Raw genomic sequence first — 19,202 nt, forward strand, 5'->3', positions numbered from 1 at the left:
GCACTATAATTTTATTTGAAGGGGATGGTTCAAATTGTGTACCGTCCCGTTTTACCTGTGTTTGTACTGTACAGCTGGCTCAAGCTGCTTTAAAGTCGGGCCGGTACTTGATATGAACCGGAGTTTACAGTACACATCCTGTCTGCATTGATTTCTTGTTCAAACTCACTCTGGACTGTAGTTTGAATTCGAACAGGACCTGCCCAGTTTGTACCGGCCTGCCAGACAACAGCGTGTACTGACTGGTACAGTACCCGGCCTAATCCTAGGCCTATTTGACCGACCCTGCACTGGCTTAGTCCACCTTGAAATCCGTTAAAAATAGCTTTCTATATCTTGATGTTTAAAATAAAAATACAAACAAACATAATATTTTAAAAATTGCAAATTCGAAAAAAATCTTAATTTTACTCTTAAAATGACTTTTAAGCATAAATTATTTAAAAAAATCAATTAACCCTTTAGATTTATAATTATATATCATGTTCACAATCCATTTATATTTTAGTTCATTGGGGTTAAGTTGATACTTTTAGACATCCCTAAAAACAAGTTACCCATCTATATATAGATTTGGCTTGTCTGTCTGTTTGTTTGTATCCAATAAACGTCAAAACGGCTGAACCAATCGGGCCCAAATTTTTGTGGGACATCTAGGGACCCCAGGGAAGGTTTATGAATGATTGAAATTTTAAAAATTTGTGTTGTAGAGGTTTTTAATTTTGTAAAAAAAATTAAAATTTTTGAAAATCCGCGAATTTTTTTGTAAAAATCCGCAAAACTTTTTTCATCTTTGTTTTGAAATGTAAACAAAAAGAACATGTTCACAATTTAAATAGAAGATGGGCGCGAAGCGCCCTAAAAGCCTAGAAAGAAGGGCGCGAAGCGCCTTGAATTTCTAGTATCTTACAATAATTTAATCGCTTAAAATCTTTTATTTGAACATAATTAAAAAGAGCACCTATTATTATGTTTTATTTAAAGCTAAAAAACATTAGATTAAAATCACCGGATACTTAAATCACAATTTATATTATGTATACAACAATAAAATCACTTAAGACTTAGACATTTTGATGAGGCAAAATTCAAAGTTTGAAATATCAAAGATTTATGAAATTGGCAGCAAATATAAGTATTAGAAAATTAGGAGTATTTTAACCTCAAGCAGATACTTTGGAGATTTTACTCAATTGCAGTTTTTAAACATCCTCATTTCGCATTAACATATCAGTAATAAAGTTCTTTGATCTTTAAGCAGACTTAATTTTTCTCTTTAATAGCATTGAACGCCTATTGATGTGCCATAACTTTAAAGCAATAATTTTAGGAGATGTTTTGAAGTTGATTTAGTGAATATGATGTGATTTAAAAATCATCAGACCTGCATATTTAGCATGCTAGCTTTTAAATATCAAATAAACAAAAAATATTTAACCAAAGTATATGTATTCCCCGTTCTCATTCACATTGATTATTTTAGCCAGAGAGCATTTTAAACATGAGTATTTACAATTTTGTTAACATTTTACAGGAAGGGCATATTAGACATTTAGGACGAATTAGACATTTAGGACATATTAGACATTCAGAATATATTAGACATTTAGGACATTAAAAATGTGAATATGCAAAGGATAAAAAAATTATGAACATCTTATTATGTGGAAAGGCAAAATATCTATGGGGCATATGTTGACATATTTCTCGCATTTTTCCAAAAAAAACTCAAATTGTAATTTTATGATTCTTAAATCTTTGCAGCCTGATGTGGCAGATTTTTCAAACTATTAATTTTGTTAGATAACAAAGTAAAAATTTGAAATATGAAAGGTTTACACCATCAGGTTGAAAAGATATATGGATTAGAAAATCTGGATCAGAGGCAAGTAACTTCCTTTGTTATTTAAAATCTATAATCTGTAGCGCGGCGAGAAATTTAAAAAAAACTTCTCCGTTAGGTGATCATTGAGCTGTAAAGCGTCATGCGTATGCCCGTTCGATTCTCCCGCAGTTCTTTTTGGCGCTATTCTGTTTTTTTTCAGGATCAGTATACCCTAATATTAATTTTTCTATTAAGGTATTGAAAAATTGACGAGTAAGATACAGAATTTTGAACATAATTTTGATTTAAAAAGTTGAAAACATTTTACTTAAATTTAAGACATATCATCCTTTTGAGTTAAATAGCACAATTCTTGAACATGGAATTCATTTTTTTTTAAATGCAGTAAAGTTTAATTTTTAAACATGTCACATAAAAGTTTCTCCATTGGTGTACTCCCAATAGTTTTCTCGAAATAAATTCGTTCTACGTCAACCGAGGGAATCTTCTGTAAAGCTGAAAGCGCAAGTAGAAGCCGGGGAAATCGTGTGCCCTGGAAAAATAGAATTATAAAAAATTAAATCAAAATTAAATCTTTTTTTTACCTGTCTTGGTTGTGGTTGCAGATGATGAAGACCACCGGCCATACCAGCTACTCCTCCTTTAAGATAAACAATTTAGAATTAAAACTTAGGATACTTAAGTTCCAATATTTTTAAAGCCCGGAACCGAATTTAATGAATTTAAGCTACGTAGCTTAGTTACTTTCTGCCGGTTCAACAAAACTAAGTTTTTGCTTCAAACCCAAATTTTTATCTTTAAATCGTTGCAACCCTTTGTCGTAGACTTTTGATATTCAAACTATGAATTCTACTAGATCAAATAGTTAAAGTTTGAAATTTCAAATGTACGCATCAACTGTTTCTATAAATTTTGAGCCCCTTCAAAGCTTTTTAGAAATAATAATTTCTCTCGTCAATCGTAGAAATAATAAAAAATAGATACTTTTGAAGTAAAAAAAAATTACAAATCGACACAAAATTTAAACTTTTTAGTTCAACTTTTGCAAATTTAATGATACTAAAAAAGTACAATTGCCATTTATTTTGCTACCTGAGTTGATGTGATGTTGAAGCATTGATAAACTTTGATCCTGGAGATTCTCAACCTCTACACTATCCTTCAAACCACAAACCTCTGAAAGAAAACGATTTAACTTTAAGGGATCCACTGCTGACGTGATGTCAAGTGACCTTCCCTCGTTTATAAATATTGAAAAGAGATCATTTCTTTTAATTCATTCCTTGTCTTGATTGTATTATCCGCAAGTAAAAGGAATTGAGTTTTAGCCACAAATTCTGATTTTCAAATCGCTATATCTTTGCAAGTTCGCAACCTGATTGTGTTAAACTTTGATATTTCAAACTATCATTATTTAATCTAAAACAATTCATAGTTTGAAATATCTAAGGTCTCCGACATTGAAATGCAAATATATAGGGTTCAGAAAATCAGAGTTTGGGACAAGAACTCAATTCCCTTGGAGAAAACCCACATGAGAAAATGTTATATTTTTAGATTAAAAAATCAGAAATCCGGTATGTAAATTATAAACCTAAAATAATTTTAAATCCGTCAATAAAACATGTATGTTGGGGTTAAGTTAAAAAAAGGATTGGAGTCTTTTCTCAAGTTTTATAATTCCTATATCTTTTCAACCTGATGGTGTTAACCTTCAATAATTCAAATTTAGATTATTTGATATAACAGAATTCTTAAACAGACATTGGATTGCAAAGATATAGGGATTAAAAATTAGAGTCTATGGCCGGCAAAGACTTAATTCCTTACCCGTGAAAAAAAAAATACTAATTAAGTTTTTTAATATTAATAAATCTTCTAACCTGGTTTAAAAAGTATTATCGCCTTTAAACAAGCGAACTCAGCAGGATCAATATTTAGCTGACGATACCTGAACAAAACAAATTCAGACATTATTTTAATTTATCATTTATTTTATTTCTAGGATTTCAGGGCGCTTCGCGTGCATCTTCAATTGTGAACATTTTCTCTCTGAATCTATATCTATATAATAAAACAAGACATTCGTATATATATATGTTGCGTATAGCCGGCCAAACGGCTGGACCGATTGGGCTGAATTTGTTTGTGGACGCTCATGGGTGGCCAGGGAGTGTTATAGGCTATAAAAATTTGAAATTTTTTTCTTCAATTTTTTCTTCTTTCAAATAAAAAAAAATAATTCAACTTTTTTTCTACGGGCAACGCCGGGCCCTTTAGCTATTACGTATATAAGTTGTAATCTCTGTTTGTTGGTCCGATCATAACTCAGGAACCCCTGGACCGATTGTCTCAAGTTTTGATTTGGGAACTCGGGATTCTAAGTAGAGTAGGTCGACTTTAATACCAAAATTTAATTTACCGGTAAAATCGTTCAAGTGCGGGTAAACGGCGAAAATAACTTTTATAAACTTGGCAGCTTTAAGTTCCTAAGCTAGTACATAATGAAACAAAAACAAAAAAATCCTGGTTTAAAATATTTTTGCATGGAATTTCAAAATTATGAAAATCGAATTAAGTTAAGCGCAAATTTTTTTAATTCTGATCTTCCATCCACCTTTCCAGGCCCCACACAAAGAATTTGGCCCGATCGGTTCAGCCGTTCTGACATTAATCTGTTACAAACAAACAAGCCAAGCACCCAGACAAGCAAAGTATATATATATAGAGATTTTTTACCTGAAAAGTAGATTGTTTAGTGTGTTTAATGACCCCTCTAGATTGTGAGGAAGAGATGGTAGTTGGTCCGAGGAGAAGAGAGAAGGTGAAGGTAGGGGGAGACACCATTGAATAGAGCAGAGTAGGAATAGTTCACACCAGCTATCCTCCAGGAGCAGAACCTAGAATAGATTAACTATAGTTCACACCAGATATATCCTCCAGGAGCAGAACCTAGAATAGATTAACTATAGTTCACACCAGCTATCCTCCAGGAGCAGAACCTAGAATAGATTAACTATAACTATAAAGTTTTGAAGGTTTTGGTCATTTTAGAGAAGATAACGGATTTCTATGTTTTGATCATTAAAATATCGGCTTATCTGGAAAGGAGAAAATACCATTAACTTAGGAAGTTAGGGGTTTTGACCCATCTAACCTGATTTTTGAAGGGTAATGAAGCAATGGAAGTGTTTTGGTCCATCTAACCTGATCTCTGAAAGGATGGGAAGCAACGGAAGCTAGGTTTTTGGTCCATCTAACCTGATCTCTGAAAGGATGGGAAGCAATGGAAGCTAGGTTTTTAGCCCATCTAACCTGATCTCTGAAAGGTAGGGACGCAAAGGAAGCTATGTTTTTGGTCCATCTGACCTAATCTCTGAAAGGTAGGGAAGCAAAGGAGCTAGGTTATTGGTCCATCTAACCTGATCTCTGAAAGGTAGGGAAGCAAAGGAAGCTAGGTTTTTGGTCCATCTAACCTGATCTCTGAAAGGTAGGGAAGCAAATGAAGCTAGGTTTATGGTTCATCTAACCTGATCTCTGAAGGGTAGGGAAGCAAAGGAAGCTAGGTTTTTGGTCCATCTAACCTGCTCTCAAAGGTGGGGAAGCAAAGGAGGCTAGGTTTTTGGTCCATCTAACCTGATCTCTAAAAGGTAGGGAAGCAAAGGAAGCTAGGTTCTTGGTCCATCTAACAGCCATGAAAAGTAACCTTGCAGCAGTTTCATAAACTGTCTCAGGAGCTCCCTAAATATTTAATTAAATAATAAGACTTTAAATTTTCATAATTTTTTCAATATTTGTGTTCATAATTTTTGCTGTCTTACGAATTAGTGGGAACTTAATGTAAACCTTTGATCTACAAAAACTTTGACTTTTTGGATTAGAAATTTAGAGTATTTATTCAGCATTTATTAGTTCTGACCTGAAGAGAAGATGTGTCTATGTCGGAACAGTTTATAGGAGGAGAAGAAGAACTTGTTTCAGAATCTTCTAAATTTGGAGAAATTTAAAGAAGTAAACCAGAATCATACATATATGTGGAAGTAGTTTGACGACAAAATGTAACAAGTAAATTCCAAAATTAAAGACGACTTTCAAGTTGTCTTGCTACCGTCATGTTTCGTGGGACACCCTGTATATACAACCTTCAAGTGATTTTGAATAACATTATGTAAAGAACCCCCTTTTCATGGCAAATTCAAAAGGAACAGAGTTTTTGTCACAAATTCAAATTTCTTATTCCAATATCTTTGCAACCTGATGGTGTAAACCTTTGATATTTCAAACTTAGTCTATTTGATCTAACATACTTATAGTTTGAAATAGCAAAGACATACTGCACTTGATTAGAAAATCAGAGTTTGTCGCAAAAAACTCTGTTCCTTTTTTTACTTAAAAAAGATAATTGAATATAAAAGAACTGCATTTTTGCCACAAACTCTGATTTTTAAATACTTATTCCTTTTCAACCCGATGTCGAAGACCTTTAACATTTCAAACTTATAGATCATAACACTTAGGTTGCAAAGATATAGGGATTACATTTACAAAACTTTAGCTTGTGGTAAAATTTCAGTTTCTTTGTGTTATTTCAGAAATGAATATATACTGATTTATACTGTCTGAATTCATCATTTTATTACATATACTTGCCTCCATCTGAAACAGAATCCATTTTTGATTTAGATTTTAAATTTGTAAATTATTAAACTGCAAGTCCACATGATTTCCATCTAATTACCTTGCTGCTTAAACACTGAGATATTCCCATCAGGATTTGGCGCCAAATCCTGCGATCTGTCAAGTAGGGCGGGCAGGCCGCGTGCTCCGGAGAAATTCAGCGGCATTGGCGCAAACATGGGTGCTCCGGCTCCACGGAACCCGAGCAGCGGCAAGGATGGTCTCCTGAAACATTATAGAAGATTAATATTGTTATAAGATAATAGAGAAAGAAAAATGTATATAATGCTGCAACAATAGGATTTAACTTAGATTCTATAAGATAATCAAATAAAGGTAAAATATAAAGCAGGAAACAAAGCAAGGGGAGCCATTTTAATAAACCACAAATAACTATACTTGGAGAGGAGTCATTTTTGTTTTTTTAATTGTATCATTGGGTTAAGTCAGTTTAGTAAAGGCAAGGGTTTATCGTGGCTTAAAGTAGTTTAAACCAATAACAATAAAATAATAAGAATTAAAAAACAGAATGTCATGAAATGTTTTGATAAAGCTACTTGTTAGTCAAAGGCTTATAAACAATCTTTTGTGAAAAATCAGGTTGCAGAAATGATTGAAATTTCACGTAAAATTGTGCAAATGATTTGAGTTTCCTCTTTAGCCCTTCTTTCCATGTCTAGCCCTTCTTTACATGTCTCGCCCTTCTTTCCATTTCTAGCTCTTCTTTCCATTCTTAGCCATCCTTTCCATTTCTAGCTCTTCTTTCTATTCTTAGATTTCTTTCAATTTCTAGCCCTTCTTTCCATTCTTAGCCATCCTTTCCATTTCTAGCCCTTCTTTCCATTCTCAGTTATCCTTTTCATTTCTAGTCCTTCTTTCCATTCTTAGCCCTCCTTTCCATTTCTAGCCCTTATTTCCATTCTTAGCCCTCCTTTTCATTTCTAGCTCTTATTTACATACTTAGCTTTCTTTCCATTTCTAGCCCTTCTTTCCATTTCTAGTCCTTTTTTCCAGGCCTTCCCTCCTTTCCTTTTCTATACCTTCTTTCCATTCTTACCTCTTTTTTTCATTCCTAACCACGCCTTTCCATTTCTAGCCTTCCTCTCCATTCTTTCCATGTCTAGCCCTTCTTTCCCTTTCTAGCCCTTCTTTCCATTTATATCCCTTCTTACCGTATCTATCCCTTCTTTCCATCCCTAGCCACGCCTATCTATTCCAAGTTCCTCCTTTCTATCCCTAGTCGCTCCGGCCTTTCTATTCCTAGTCCCTCCTTTCCATTTTTTGTCCCTCTTTTCCATTCCAAGTCTCCCGTTTCCATTTCTAACACCTCTTTGCTATTCCTATACCCTATTTTCCATTTTTAGTCCCTGTTTTCTATTCCTAGTTCCTCCTTTCTATTCCTAGACCCTATTTCCCATTCTAGTTCCTCCTTCCATTCTTTTCCCCTCCAATTTCAATCCCCTCTGTTGACCAAAGATGTAGCCCCTTATGACCCTTTCAAATTGCCTCTTGTTTCTTCATTCCGTCCCTTCTAGCCTCTTTTAAAAATCCTGCTTTTTTACGTTCGAGTTCCTTCTTTATTGTTACAGGCCTCTACTTTCCATGCTTAGTTTCTTATATTGCATTTTAATCAAACTCTCTTAACCTTTTCCAAAGTTTCTTTCCCTCCATTTTCTTTTTAAAACTTCCTAAAAACTTTCCGGAAACCCGATTCTTCCGAGCCCCTTCTCCATCCCTCTCTACATATCCTTCCGAGCCCCTTCTCAGTCCTTTCCAAAATGTCCTTCCGAGCACCTTTTCTGTCCTTTCCTAAATGTCCTTCCGAGCCCCTTTCCCGTCCTTCTCTACATTTCCTTCCGAGCCCCTTCTCTGGCATTATCTTCATGTCCTTACAAGCCCTTTCTCCGTCCTTTCCTACATGTCCTTCCGAGCCCCTTCTCCGTCCTTCTCTACATGTCCTTACGAGCCTCTGCTCTGTCCTTCTCTATATTTCCTTCCGAGCCCCTGCTCCGTCCTTCTCTACATGGAATCCTTACCACCAACTATCCCCACTCCAAGATTTACAAGTTCTCAGCGGAGAAAGAAAAGTGGGGAAATTGAGCGATAGAGATTGATTAAGGAGAAGTTGGGGTAAAATATATGTGTAGATAAAAGAAGTGCAATATAAAGATTTACTTAGTTTTAGGGACGGTAATGGGGGTGGGGGGGGGAGGGGGTCTGAATATTAATTCTTATTTTTCGTTTAGGATAATAGTTTATTACCTCGCATGAACCCAGGAAAGGTTAATGGATGATCGAATTTTCAAAAAGTTGCCTCTAACAAAGTTAAAGTTTTAATAATTTTTAAAATCCACAAACCTTTTCTAAAATCCGAGAATTTCGGTTTGTTTTTATTTCACAATGACACAAATAGAACATGTTCACAATTGAAATAGAAGATGCGCGCGAAGCGCCCTGTAAGCCTAGACTTTTTATATTCTTGTTGGCATAAAGCTAATAAAGCTGTGTTTGTAAAAGGAACTGTATATTTTACCATATTTTACATTAACTGCCTCCTAAATGAAAAAGTTTCATCATTTTATGCCCGGGTTAACAACAGAACCTTTCCTTCATATATCGACGTTTATCTATCTTTAAAAATGTTGAATTACATCAATAAATCCACAAATTCGGTTACATATAAAAATCATAATTAAAAACCAAAATTATCAAGTTTCAGGTAGAAAATAAATAAATCTTGTTTATTTTGACAAAGCTAAGGTTTAAAGGGTATTGTTGTAAATCAGACACCACTCAATAGGTTAAAGATCACGTGGAATTATATCTTGTCCCTTTAAGGAACATTTTGAAGGGGAAACCATTTAACCCTATCTCCGCTGGGGTACTTGAAAACCAGGATACGCTGGGGGGGGGGGTCAATTTGACCCCCCCCCCTCTAAATCCCATGTTTTATGTCCAAATATGACAAATGATACATCATTAGAAAGCTCTTGTGCTCTACTTTTAGAATCTGCAAAAAAATTTGCAAATTTGCGAAAATTGAATTTTTTATCGCAAAATCCAGTTTTATAGTAAAAATGTTTGCAAAAAAAATTTGTCCAAAAAATGACAAATTATACATTTTTGAAAAGCCCTTGACCATGCCATTTCAAATATGCAAAAATTTTTGCAAAATTTTAAATAACCTGATTTTTAATCAAGAAAAACTAAAAATGTGCAAATTTCCTTTGACAGGTTGTTTGCAAAAAATTTGCAATTTTTTTTTCGCAAAACTTGTGCAATCCGTTTCCTTATGTCATAGGCTTTCCAAAAAGCTAAATTTTATCAAAATCTGACAAGTGAAAGTGGGTCAAAACAAAGATTTAGTTTGTTACAGGCAAAAGCAGTCATTCAGGCAGTGTGCCCGGTTTTAGGCCTAAAGGGAGGGCTTTGGGTATGTAAGAAAAGTCAGAAAATTTCAACAGCGTCAGACCAATACTTTTTGAGTTATTTAAAAAAAACTACAGGGGGGGTCAAATTGACCCCCCCCCCCAGCGGGAATAGGGTTAAATCTGAACCTTCATGTTGATTTGTTAAACTACCCGACCCTAGAAATGTAGACGAGTGAACTGAATGGTTTAGGTTCTATGTCTCCTGAGACCAGAGACCATGAAACCATTTCAGCAAGATTGTTTTTAAATCCTTCCGCTCCATTCCCAACCCTGATCCCTCTCCCTCTATCCGTCCAACACTTGGATTCAATTTGAGAATGTAAATTCAAGGATTAAACAGGGAAATATTAAATGTGGAGGATTTAAAATAACATCTCAGGGTGCACCAGTCACACTGCTGAAAACAACACTGTTTGAGGAATTGAATCTTACTGTCTTAGCTCATTTAATATGGTGAAAAAGGCTTAGAAAGAAAATTGAGTCTTTGACACAAACCCAAATTTTCTAATTATGTCTTTGCAATCTGAAGGTGTGAGCCCTTGATATTGATCTTAGCAGAATTCATAGTTTGAAATTTCTATTTGAAAATCAGAGTTTGTGGTAAAGACTCAAAAGTGTTTATAGATAAAAAAACTTGAAGTAACGATTTTATTCGACTCAGCGGAACATTTCAGAAAATGTTTACACATTTTACAGACTGGACAGATTAAAAGTATTTTACAGACTGAACAGATTAAAAGTATTTTACAGACTGGACAGATTAAAAGTATTTTACAGACTGGACAGATTAAAAGTATTTTACAGACTGGACAGATTAAAAGTATTTCGAAAGAAATATGAAAGGAAGCTGGCTATGAACTATGAAAAAGTGTTAAAAAAAGACATTTTCCTTCAATGATTTGTCCTAACTTAGCAATAGTTTTGCTTTTGTTATGAATGTCTCTCTATTCTACTATTAATATTTTTACCCGCAAACAATATCCCTATTTAAAAAATCCATAAAATACCTATCCATAAAATATCCATAAAATATCCATTGATAAAATGTCTGAAACCCCATTTTTAAACTTGAAGAGGAAAAATTGTCTATTTGAAAATATGTTTTACGAAGAGTTAGGATACAAAACTTTTAAATTTGATTTACCCAAATGCTCCAACTGCAACACTTGCTTCTCTTAACATCGTCTCTGCGTCCATATCCTTCAATGATTCAGGGCGAATAGTCGCAGTATTTCTAGGTTGCCGCTCGTTTTGAACAGCTAAAAGGAAACCTTATACTTTCATTGATTATGATTTTAACTTATTGTTTAAAAGCTAAATAACTTACCATCTTTGTTCATGCCCATTTGAAGACATTTCTTCAGCCTACAAGCTTGACATTGGTTACGATGTGCTTTGTCAATCATGCAAGCTCCATTTCCGGCCTGACATCTAATAATACATCTATCTATATATTTTTTGTATGTTGGTGATCATAACTCACAAACCCCTCCACCGATTTGTCTCAAATTTTGATTGGGGAACTCGATAGAACTACGTGAATGTTCTTAGCTTGGATCAAAGATTCAAAGTTAAGTTGACTTTTAAAGGTAAAGTTTAGTTTCAATGCAAAGCCGGGTTTAAATTGGTTAAAATGGGTCTGACATATAAAAAGATTCAAAAAGACTTATAACTCCTGCTTAAAAGGGTCACTTGAAATTACTTCATCAGTCCCTTTATAAAATAATCTGGTTTACCTGTATATTAAATCGTCTTCTTACAGACCTTTAAATAACCCTGAGCATCCATTACAGTCTCTTTATGAGATAATATTGTTTACCTGTATATTAGTCGTCTTCGTACAGATCTTTAAAAGAACCCTGAGCATCCATTACAGTCTCTTTATGAGATAATCTAGCTTACCTGTATATTAGCCGTCTTCGTACAGATCTTTTAAAGAATCCTGAGCATCCATTACAGGCCAGTATCCCATAGTGTTTTCCAGAACTTGTATCTCCACAAACCACGCACATCAGTCCTGAACCCTGAACACAAACAAATCAGTCCTGAACTCTAAACACAAACACATGAATCCTGAAAACAAACACAACATTTCTGAACCATGAACACAAACACATTGATCCTAAACCCTGTACATAAAACACATCATTCCTGAACCTTGAACATAAAAACCTTGATCCTGAACCCGGTACACAAACATATGAATATTGAACCCTGAACACAAACATATTAATCCCAAACCCTCAAAACAAACACATCATTTCTAAACCCTGAGAACAAAACTAATCATAAACCTTGAACACAAACACAGTCCTGAACCCTCAACTCAATTATATTAATTCTGGACTTTAAACACAACCATATTATACCTAAACCCTGAACATAAAACACATGAATCCTAAACCACGAACACAAACACATGAACCTTGATGAAAACTATTTAGATTTGAGTGGTGCTACTATGATAACGGAGGATTAGTACAGGGTGTCCCACGAAACATGACAGTTGGTAAATAGTTTGTTAAGTAATTTAATACCAAAGACAATACTAAAAATATTATATAGGATTCATATTATGGTAAAATTAATTTCAAAGTAAAATATACTTGAGCAAAAGATTTTTTAAACGAAATAAAATGCAAACAGCCTTTAATACAGTAAATGAAAGACGACATTCCAACTATTTACCAACTGTCATGTTTCGTGAGACACCCTGTACAAAAGTCACGTGTTTCTGTTAATCCGACACTTTAATTCCATCGTTTAAATTGGTAAATTTGTTGTATCAAAAATATATAAAACTACATAATCCAATAAAGAAATCGGGACGAGGGTGGATTTTTAGACTTTTTTTGGTCAAAACATATAACTCTGCTTAATTCGAGGTAAGAAGTTCATGTCAGATTCTTAAACGATTTTTTTAGCAAAGTTATAGACATTGGTTTTCTATCTTAAAATTGATCCGATTTAATTTTAAAAGTGATTCTTTACTGATGAAAAAATTCGGAAAATGTTAAAAATTATCCATTTTGTTTGAATATAATTTTTGCTCAGACAAAAAATTAAAGGGTCACTTGAAATTACGTTGACAGTCACTTTAAAGTTTGATTTAACGGTGTAGCTCTAGAATAATCTAGAGAGGGTCAGCAGCAGAAGCTAATTCAATCATGGTTCGATCCATCCCTAATCCAGTAGTATTAAGGGAAGCTGAGTGGACTGAATATGTATGACATTTTGTAAACAATTGATGGAGAGGGAATTGAGGGATGGGGGGGGGGGAATCTCTAAACACAATTTTCTCTTTACGGAAATTAGTTGTGAACATTTTGCAGGGAAACCCACATATTTGGTTAATATGACAAATATTATTATACAGGAGTATACACATTAAACATTTTCTTCGAGTTATCTTTGTGACCCACCCTGGACTAATCGGGGCTAGATACGTTCGCACCGTTCAACTTGAATCAAATTGAGGTTTGGTCTTGACTCCAATAATCTTTAAACATGCAGTATTGCCATTTCATACATTTTCATTCTAAACGTATCAACCGACAATAAAGGAAAAAGAAAGAAGTCAAAAATTGGGATCGAAAGTCATAGCTTGATGGGCTGGACCGAACCCTTTAATCAGCTTCAAGCGCCGAGAATGAGAATGAATTAACACAATTGATTGGAAATCATCTTATTATAGTTTTAAATCTAAAATCACGTCATGTTTAATATCTTACAAAATATCATTGCCTTTGTTAATTCTAAATGTAAGTTAAGCACTCCCATGTAGAAAAGTCAGGGATTGGAGATGCTCCACTGAAGTCTTATCGACCTGATTCCCTTTCCTCGTACTCTACAGGGTTTAGTTTCGCCTATGATTGGCAATATTTCAATATTTCCTTAAACGTACGATATTTAATAAGTGATTTTTGCTTTTTCGAGTGCTGTTCAGAGTTTTGCAATAATCTACACGAAGTGTAAATAGGCGAACTTACGATTTGTCAAAAAGAGAAATCTTATGCCGTATAACTTTGAAAGTGGGGGGCGGAGTCATGCACCGCCCCCCTCCCGGCTCTATGCCTATAAGTAAATGTCTAAGGCCCAATTTTCAAGACTAAGTTAACAAATTAGACCCTGAGCTTTAATAGTGGGTTCTAGGGAGGTTAGAATAATAATAGTAATAAAATCAACACAAATTTGAATTTGAATTTTAGACAAGTATCACGATGTGACAATTTTTTTTCTTTACTTTCATTTTTTAAGGGCTTATTCTAATATAAAAGTTATAAAAGCTTTATCTAAAAAGCCCTAATAATTAGATGCGTTAAAAATAAACTTTACACAAAAATTTCAAACTTACTTAATTTTTTTTAAGTCAAAAAGTTTCAGCGAAAAAAAAGGATTCTTCATATCATTCTTTGTACACAAGTTCGGCTACACCATATTTTACATGCATGCCCTATTAAAAATCCGAGGATTTCTAAAAAAAAACATTTTTTTAAAACTTTGTGAAACTATTTTTACCTTTAATGCTGGAGAGGAGAAGCCAAGCTGAAGCCTGTCCAGCCTAGAGTGGGCGTGACTAAAAGAGTTTGGGTGGGCGTGGTTCAAGGAGGTGGAGTGGGGGTGGTTGAAAGCTGGAGAGAGGGAGTTGTTAAAAGCACTGGAGATTTAACAGTAAAAATATCAGATTTAGTTTTATCTTTTAACATTATCTTATTGCTTATATCTTATTTTGAAAGGGAAAAATATTTATAAAACTGTATTCTTTGCACTGCACTGTTGAGATTCCATCGTAAACACTGATTTTTAAATTTTAAATCATAATTTAAACAAATTTATGGGTTTTTGTTTAGAAATTAAGGAAATTGATGATTTTTTCTCTTTCCTAACTGGAAGAGATGAGGCGTGGCTAAATACACTGATAGGATGCCCGCCCATCCCTCCACCGGAACCTGCTCCGCCCCCCTCAAGCATATCTGATCTCAACCCTCTACCAAATACATCTAAATAAAAGGGGAGGTTGTCCAGGGACCAGGATTGACATTTTTTAGGTGATTTCTTGATAGCTTAGTGAGTTGGAAGTTTGGTTCGTTTGTTGATATGTTTTAAAGTTGTCTAAAGGGTTTGTTTTGGGGTTGTTTGTTGGTTGCATCGTAGATTAGTTAGTGTATTTGTTTGGTTGTTTCTCTGTTGTTAATTTGTTGGGTTGGTGATTTATTGGTAGTTGTATTCTTGGTTCTTGGTTGTTAGGTTGGCTGGTTATAGTTTAGATAACTACATAGGATAAGACTTCAGAGACGGCGCATTTCGGAATTTATTCAGTCTTTTTTTATATTGATGGATCCCGGAAGCTGTAAACCTGTTTCTTTCCAGGGCAAATCTTTTTATATACCATTTAAAGAGTCTAAGACACCCAAAGTCAACCTTTAAATCGATCCAAAAAGGTCCAGGTCGTCAGTAAAGCCTCAAAAATGGTGGGTAACCCTGAAGTATATGCTCAATAAGGGTTGGCTTGCATAAAATGTTGCAAGATGCAGTTTGATCTACTAAAAAGTTTGAGAAAGGACAATCTAATTTATTGCACATTAATTAGTTGGCTGTTTGCTTTTCCATCTAATTTGAATTGTTTTGTTTTGTCATATATATAAACTTTTTAAAATTTACATATTTTTAGATTTATTGTTGACTCTTTGCTTCCCAAAATTGATTCTCAACATTTAATTAAAAACAAATTGGTATTCTAAGAGTGCCATCAAGAATTTATTTTATTACTATTGATGTTTATCTCATGTTTTCGTTTAATATCTAAAAATTTGAATTCTTGGTACCCGTAAAAGCTTTATCTGCTCTAGAATGAATTAGATCTCAACGTTATAGTAAAAATTAATAATTTCTAGTGGTGGTTTCTTTACAAAAGTTACTTGAGCATTTCTATTGCAAGAAAACATATAGGAATGATCAAAATCGAATACTTTTAAACCTTGAAAAACGACAATATCTTCAACATTTTTTATTAGTGAATAGGGCAATTGTTATCTTGAAATTACGCGTACATCCCCTTTAAACAGGAGTTAGGTATTTTCCCAATTGCATTTTCCCCCGGACGACTTCCCAAGTGGCAACTTCCTAAATGTGCAGTGCAATTTCCCAAGCGCAGCAACATCCCAAAGGTTAGATTAGGACTTCTAAGGCCCCGCAGGCTACAATGGGGGAAAGCGAGCGCTGCGGCTTGGATGGGCTAGGGGGTCCAGCATGTACTGCGGCCAGGACAGACTTGGGAAATGGCCGTTTATGAAATTGCACATTTGGGAAAGTACCCTAAAATTTTAGATATAATCCTTTCCAAAGAAACGCGAGGTATTCTGTGTTATCGTTTTTAAGACTAGAGAGCAAATAGATTCTAGTACAATAGATGGCAACGTAGAATTTGTACACTCTCAGTACAGCTGTATTCTGAAGTCACAAGTGTCAACTCTGTTTTTGTGTCCGACAAAATTATTAATAATAGTGATAATTTTAGAATAAATTGCTTATCTTACATTAAAATAAGTGCAATTTTTTTTATTTCTGTTTTTCACACTTTTTTATTAAATCTTGGAAAGAATGTCAGCTAATGTGAGAAAATCTCAATTTCTTATATATTTGACATTTGTGACGTCGTTTATGATTGGTCCATTGCTCTGTTGCCACCTATTATTAATCTATTTGCTAGAGAGTACAATAGTACTGTTGTTTTCATCATTAATAGCACAAATCATTTAGATGTCACTGAAATTCAAACGTTGTTGACTATTTTATTGTAAAACATTAGAAGAATAATTATTACATACATATACTTTTGAATTCATGCAAAGTTCATAAACTGCCCACTGAGCAAAAATTTATTCAAGGAATTGAGTCTTTCCCACAAACTCAAATTTTTTAATCCCTATATCTTTGCAAGCCTTTGATATTTCAAACTTAGTTAATTTGACCCAACATAATTCATAGTTTGAAATATCTAAGGTCTGCAACATTCGAATGCAGAGATATGTGAATTAAAAAATCAGAGTTTATGCCAAAGACTAAATTCCTTTAAACGATAATTTTTTTTGTATATATTTTAAACCATGTATTCTAGTTTCTAACTAAATCTTACCAATTGAAGATGATGCCGAAGAATATTCTTCCATTTTATATTTTCCTTTTATTAATTGCTCTTTGTTATCTCCAGCATTTCACAATAATCTTCTTAATCAAGCAGTTCTCTACTTTTATTACAGGTTTTCAGGTTTTCAGTTCAGGGAAATACTTTGATAACAGTTCTTTTATACCTGGATATCACTAGATATATACCTGGATATCACTAGATATATTCCAGATTCTAAAAATTCTTCTTTCTGGTTCCTGATATAATTCCTGGTTCTTGATATATCCCTAGTTCCTGATATATCTCCTGGCTATATCTCCTGGTTCCTGATATATCTCCTGGTTCCTGATATAATTCCTGGTTCCTGATATATATCCTGGCTATATCTCTTGGTTCCTGATATATCTCCTGGTTCCTGATATATCTCCTGGTTCCTGATATAATTCCTGGTTCCTGATATATCTCTGGTTCCTGATATATCTCCTGGTTATATCTCTTGGTTCCTGATATATTTCCTGGTTCCTGATATATCTCCTGGTTCCTGATATATCTCCTGGTTCCTGATATATCTCGTGATTCGGGTATATCTTCTGGTTCCTGTTTGGTATCCTGGTTTCTGATCTCCTAGTTCCTGATATATATATCTCCTGGTTCCTGATAAATCTCCTGGTTCTTTACATATCTACTGGTTTCGGATATATCCCATTGGTTCCTGCGATATATCTCCTGGTATTTAATATACCTCTTAGTTCCTGAACTATCTTCTGGTTCCTGAACTATCTTCTGGTTCCTGAACTATCTTCTGGTTCCTGATTTATCTCCTGGTTCCTGATATATCTTTTGGTTCCTTCTATATCTCCTGGTTCCTAATATATCTCCTGGTTTCTGATATATCCCCTGGTTCCTGATATATCCCCTGGTTCCTGATTTATCTCCTGGTTCCTGATATATCCCTTGGTTCTTGTTACATCTCCTGGTTCCTGATATATCTCCACGGATCAGGGGTTAGATATGAAGTGGGGGTGAGGTCTAATGCTCTCTGGTTTCTACTTCTACTGTTCACCAGGCAGACCCTCCCACAAACGTCAAACAGGGGCGTAATATAACATTCTCGTAAAGGAGGGGGGGGGGAAGTATTTATTTAGTCTAATATAAATCAAGATTAATACAAAAATGAAATTTCCTGTCAACCGTTAAAAATAAAATAATTTTAAAAACAGGTAAAACAAATTTTAAGTTTTCTCCCCTGATGGCGTTGGTTTGTGGTTGCAGATCTGACTCCTAACTTGACATCCTCTCATTGGCCTCTCGACTCACCATCTCTCCTCGGATTGGTCTCGAGGACCCGACTCTGTTCCGTGATTGGTCGGAGCGTGGGAATGTGAGCTCTGATTGGTTGTTGAGAGGAGCTCCGCCCTGTAACCTGGATTTGAACCTCCGAACTCCGGTATGTGAGGTTGTTTGAATATATTTAAGCTGAGGATTAAGGGAATTGGAATAAGAACTGAGTGTGCAAACTCTTTAGAAACAAATTAATCGGAAAATTTGACTAAAATCCTTCAGAACCTAGAATAATCTTTTCTCCTTCAGACAAACTGTATTTTCTAAACTAATCCCCTCTTTCAAGAATAGTTTTCAGAAAAATCTTATAAACTACATTTATCAATACATGTATGCAGTATGTAATTGTACTATGTACATATACAGGGTTGATCACAATTGATATTTCTAAACTAATCCCCTCTTTCAAGAATAGTTTTCAGAAAAATCTTATAAACTACATTTATCAATACATGTATGCAGTATGTAATTGTACAATGTACATATACAGGGTTGATCACAATGGATGATTCTTGAAAGACGACTGTACGGAATTGGTTCTGTCCGTTTTTATATTCGCGATTCCCTCTGTGGCGGTAAACTTGTTTCTTTCTTTGCAAAATCAGTATATAAGCCATTGATAGACTGGACTTAAGTCAGACGACCTTAGAATCGTCATATTTAACAAGTTTTAGATCGCCTATATAGTCTCATCCTTATTTGGTAACCCTGTATATTGCGTAAACATATATACGTGTCTGGTCTGCCTGCTTGTTTGTTTGTATCCAGTAAATGTAAAAAC

The 19,202-nt window shown here is 34.4% G+C and overlaps 1 protein-coding gene across 1 annotated transcript; it reads right to left on the reverse strand.

Annotated features, from left to right (window-relative positions):
• Nucleotides 1-1,804: 1,804 nt before the first annotated feature.
• LOC111712269 (photoreceptor-specific nuclear receptor) lies at nt 1,805-18,791 on the reverse strand. The gene is made up of 14 exons (XM_023486840.1): nt 17,090-18,791; nt 14,837-14,954; nt 14,473-14,611; nt 11,857-11,978; nt 11,282-11,385; nt 11,099-11,213; nt 6,585-6,748; nt 5,766-5,833; nt 5,483-5,587; nt 4,586-4,746; nt 3,730-3,797; nt 2,939-3,022; nt 2,431-2,486; nt 1,805-2,378 (listed from the first exon to the last, which is right to left on the reverse strand). Exons 1-14 carry the CDS (start codon nt 17,121-17,123, stop codon nt 2,238-2,240), a joined length of 1,479 nt encoding a protein of 492 aa, XP_023342608.1. The 5' UTR covers nt 17,124-18,791; the 3' UTR covers nt 1,805-2,237.
• Between the last annotated feature and the right edge of the window lie 411 nt (nt 18,792-19,202).

The sequence above is a fragment of the Eurytemora carolleeae genome, unplaced genomic scaffold (genome assembly GCF_000591075.1).
Source record: "Eurytemora carolleeae unplaced genomic scaffold, Eaff_2.0 scaffold891, whole genome shotgun sequence".
Taxonomy (NCBI): domain Eukaryota; kingdom Metazoa; phylum Arthropoda; class Copepoda; order Calanoida; family Temoridae; genus Eurytemora; species Eurytemora carolleeae.

Bases quoted from the DNA above. Each gene is read 5' to 3' on its own strand.
- LOC111712269 (XM_023486840.1), bottom strand. From the start codon at position 17,123: ATGGAAGAATATTCTTCGGCATCATCTTCAATTG. The intron at 6,749-11,098 runs GTAAATCAAATT...ATAATGTTTCAG, and splicing joins GTTGCAGTTGGAGCATTTGG to GAGACCATCCTTGCCGCTGC. The intron at 2,487-2,938 runs GTAGCAAAATAA...TTTATCTTAAAG, and splicing joins TCAACATCACATCAACTCAG to GAGGAGTAGCTGGTATGGCC.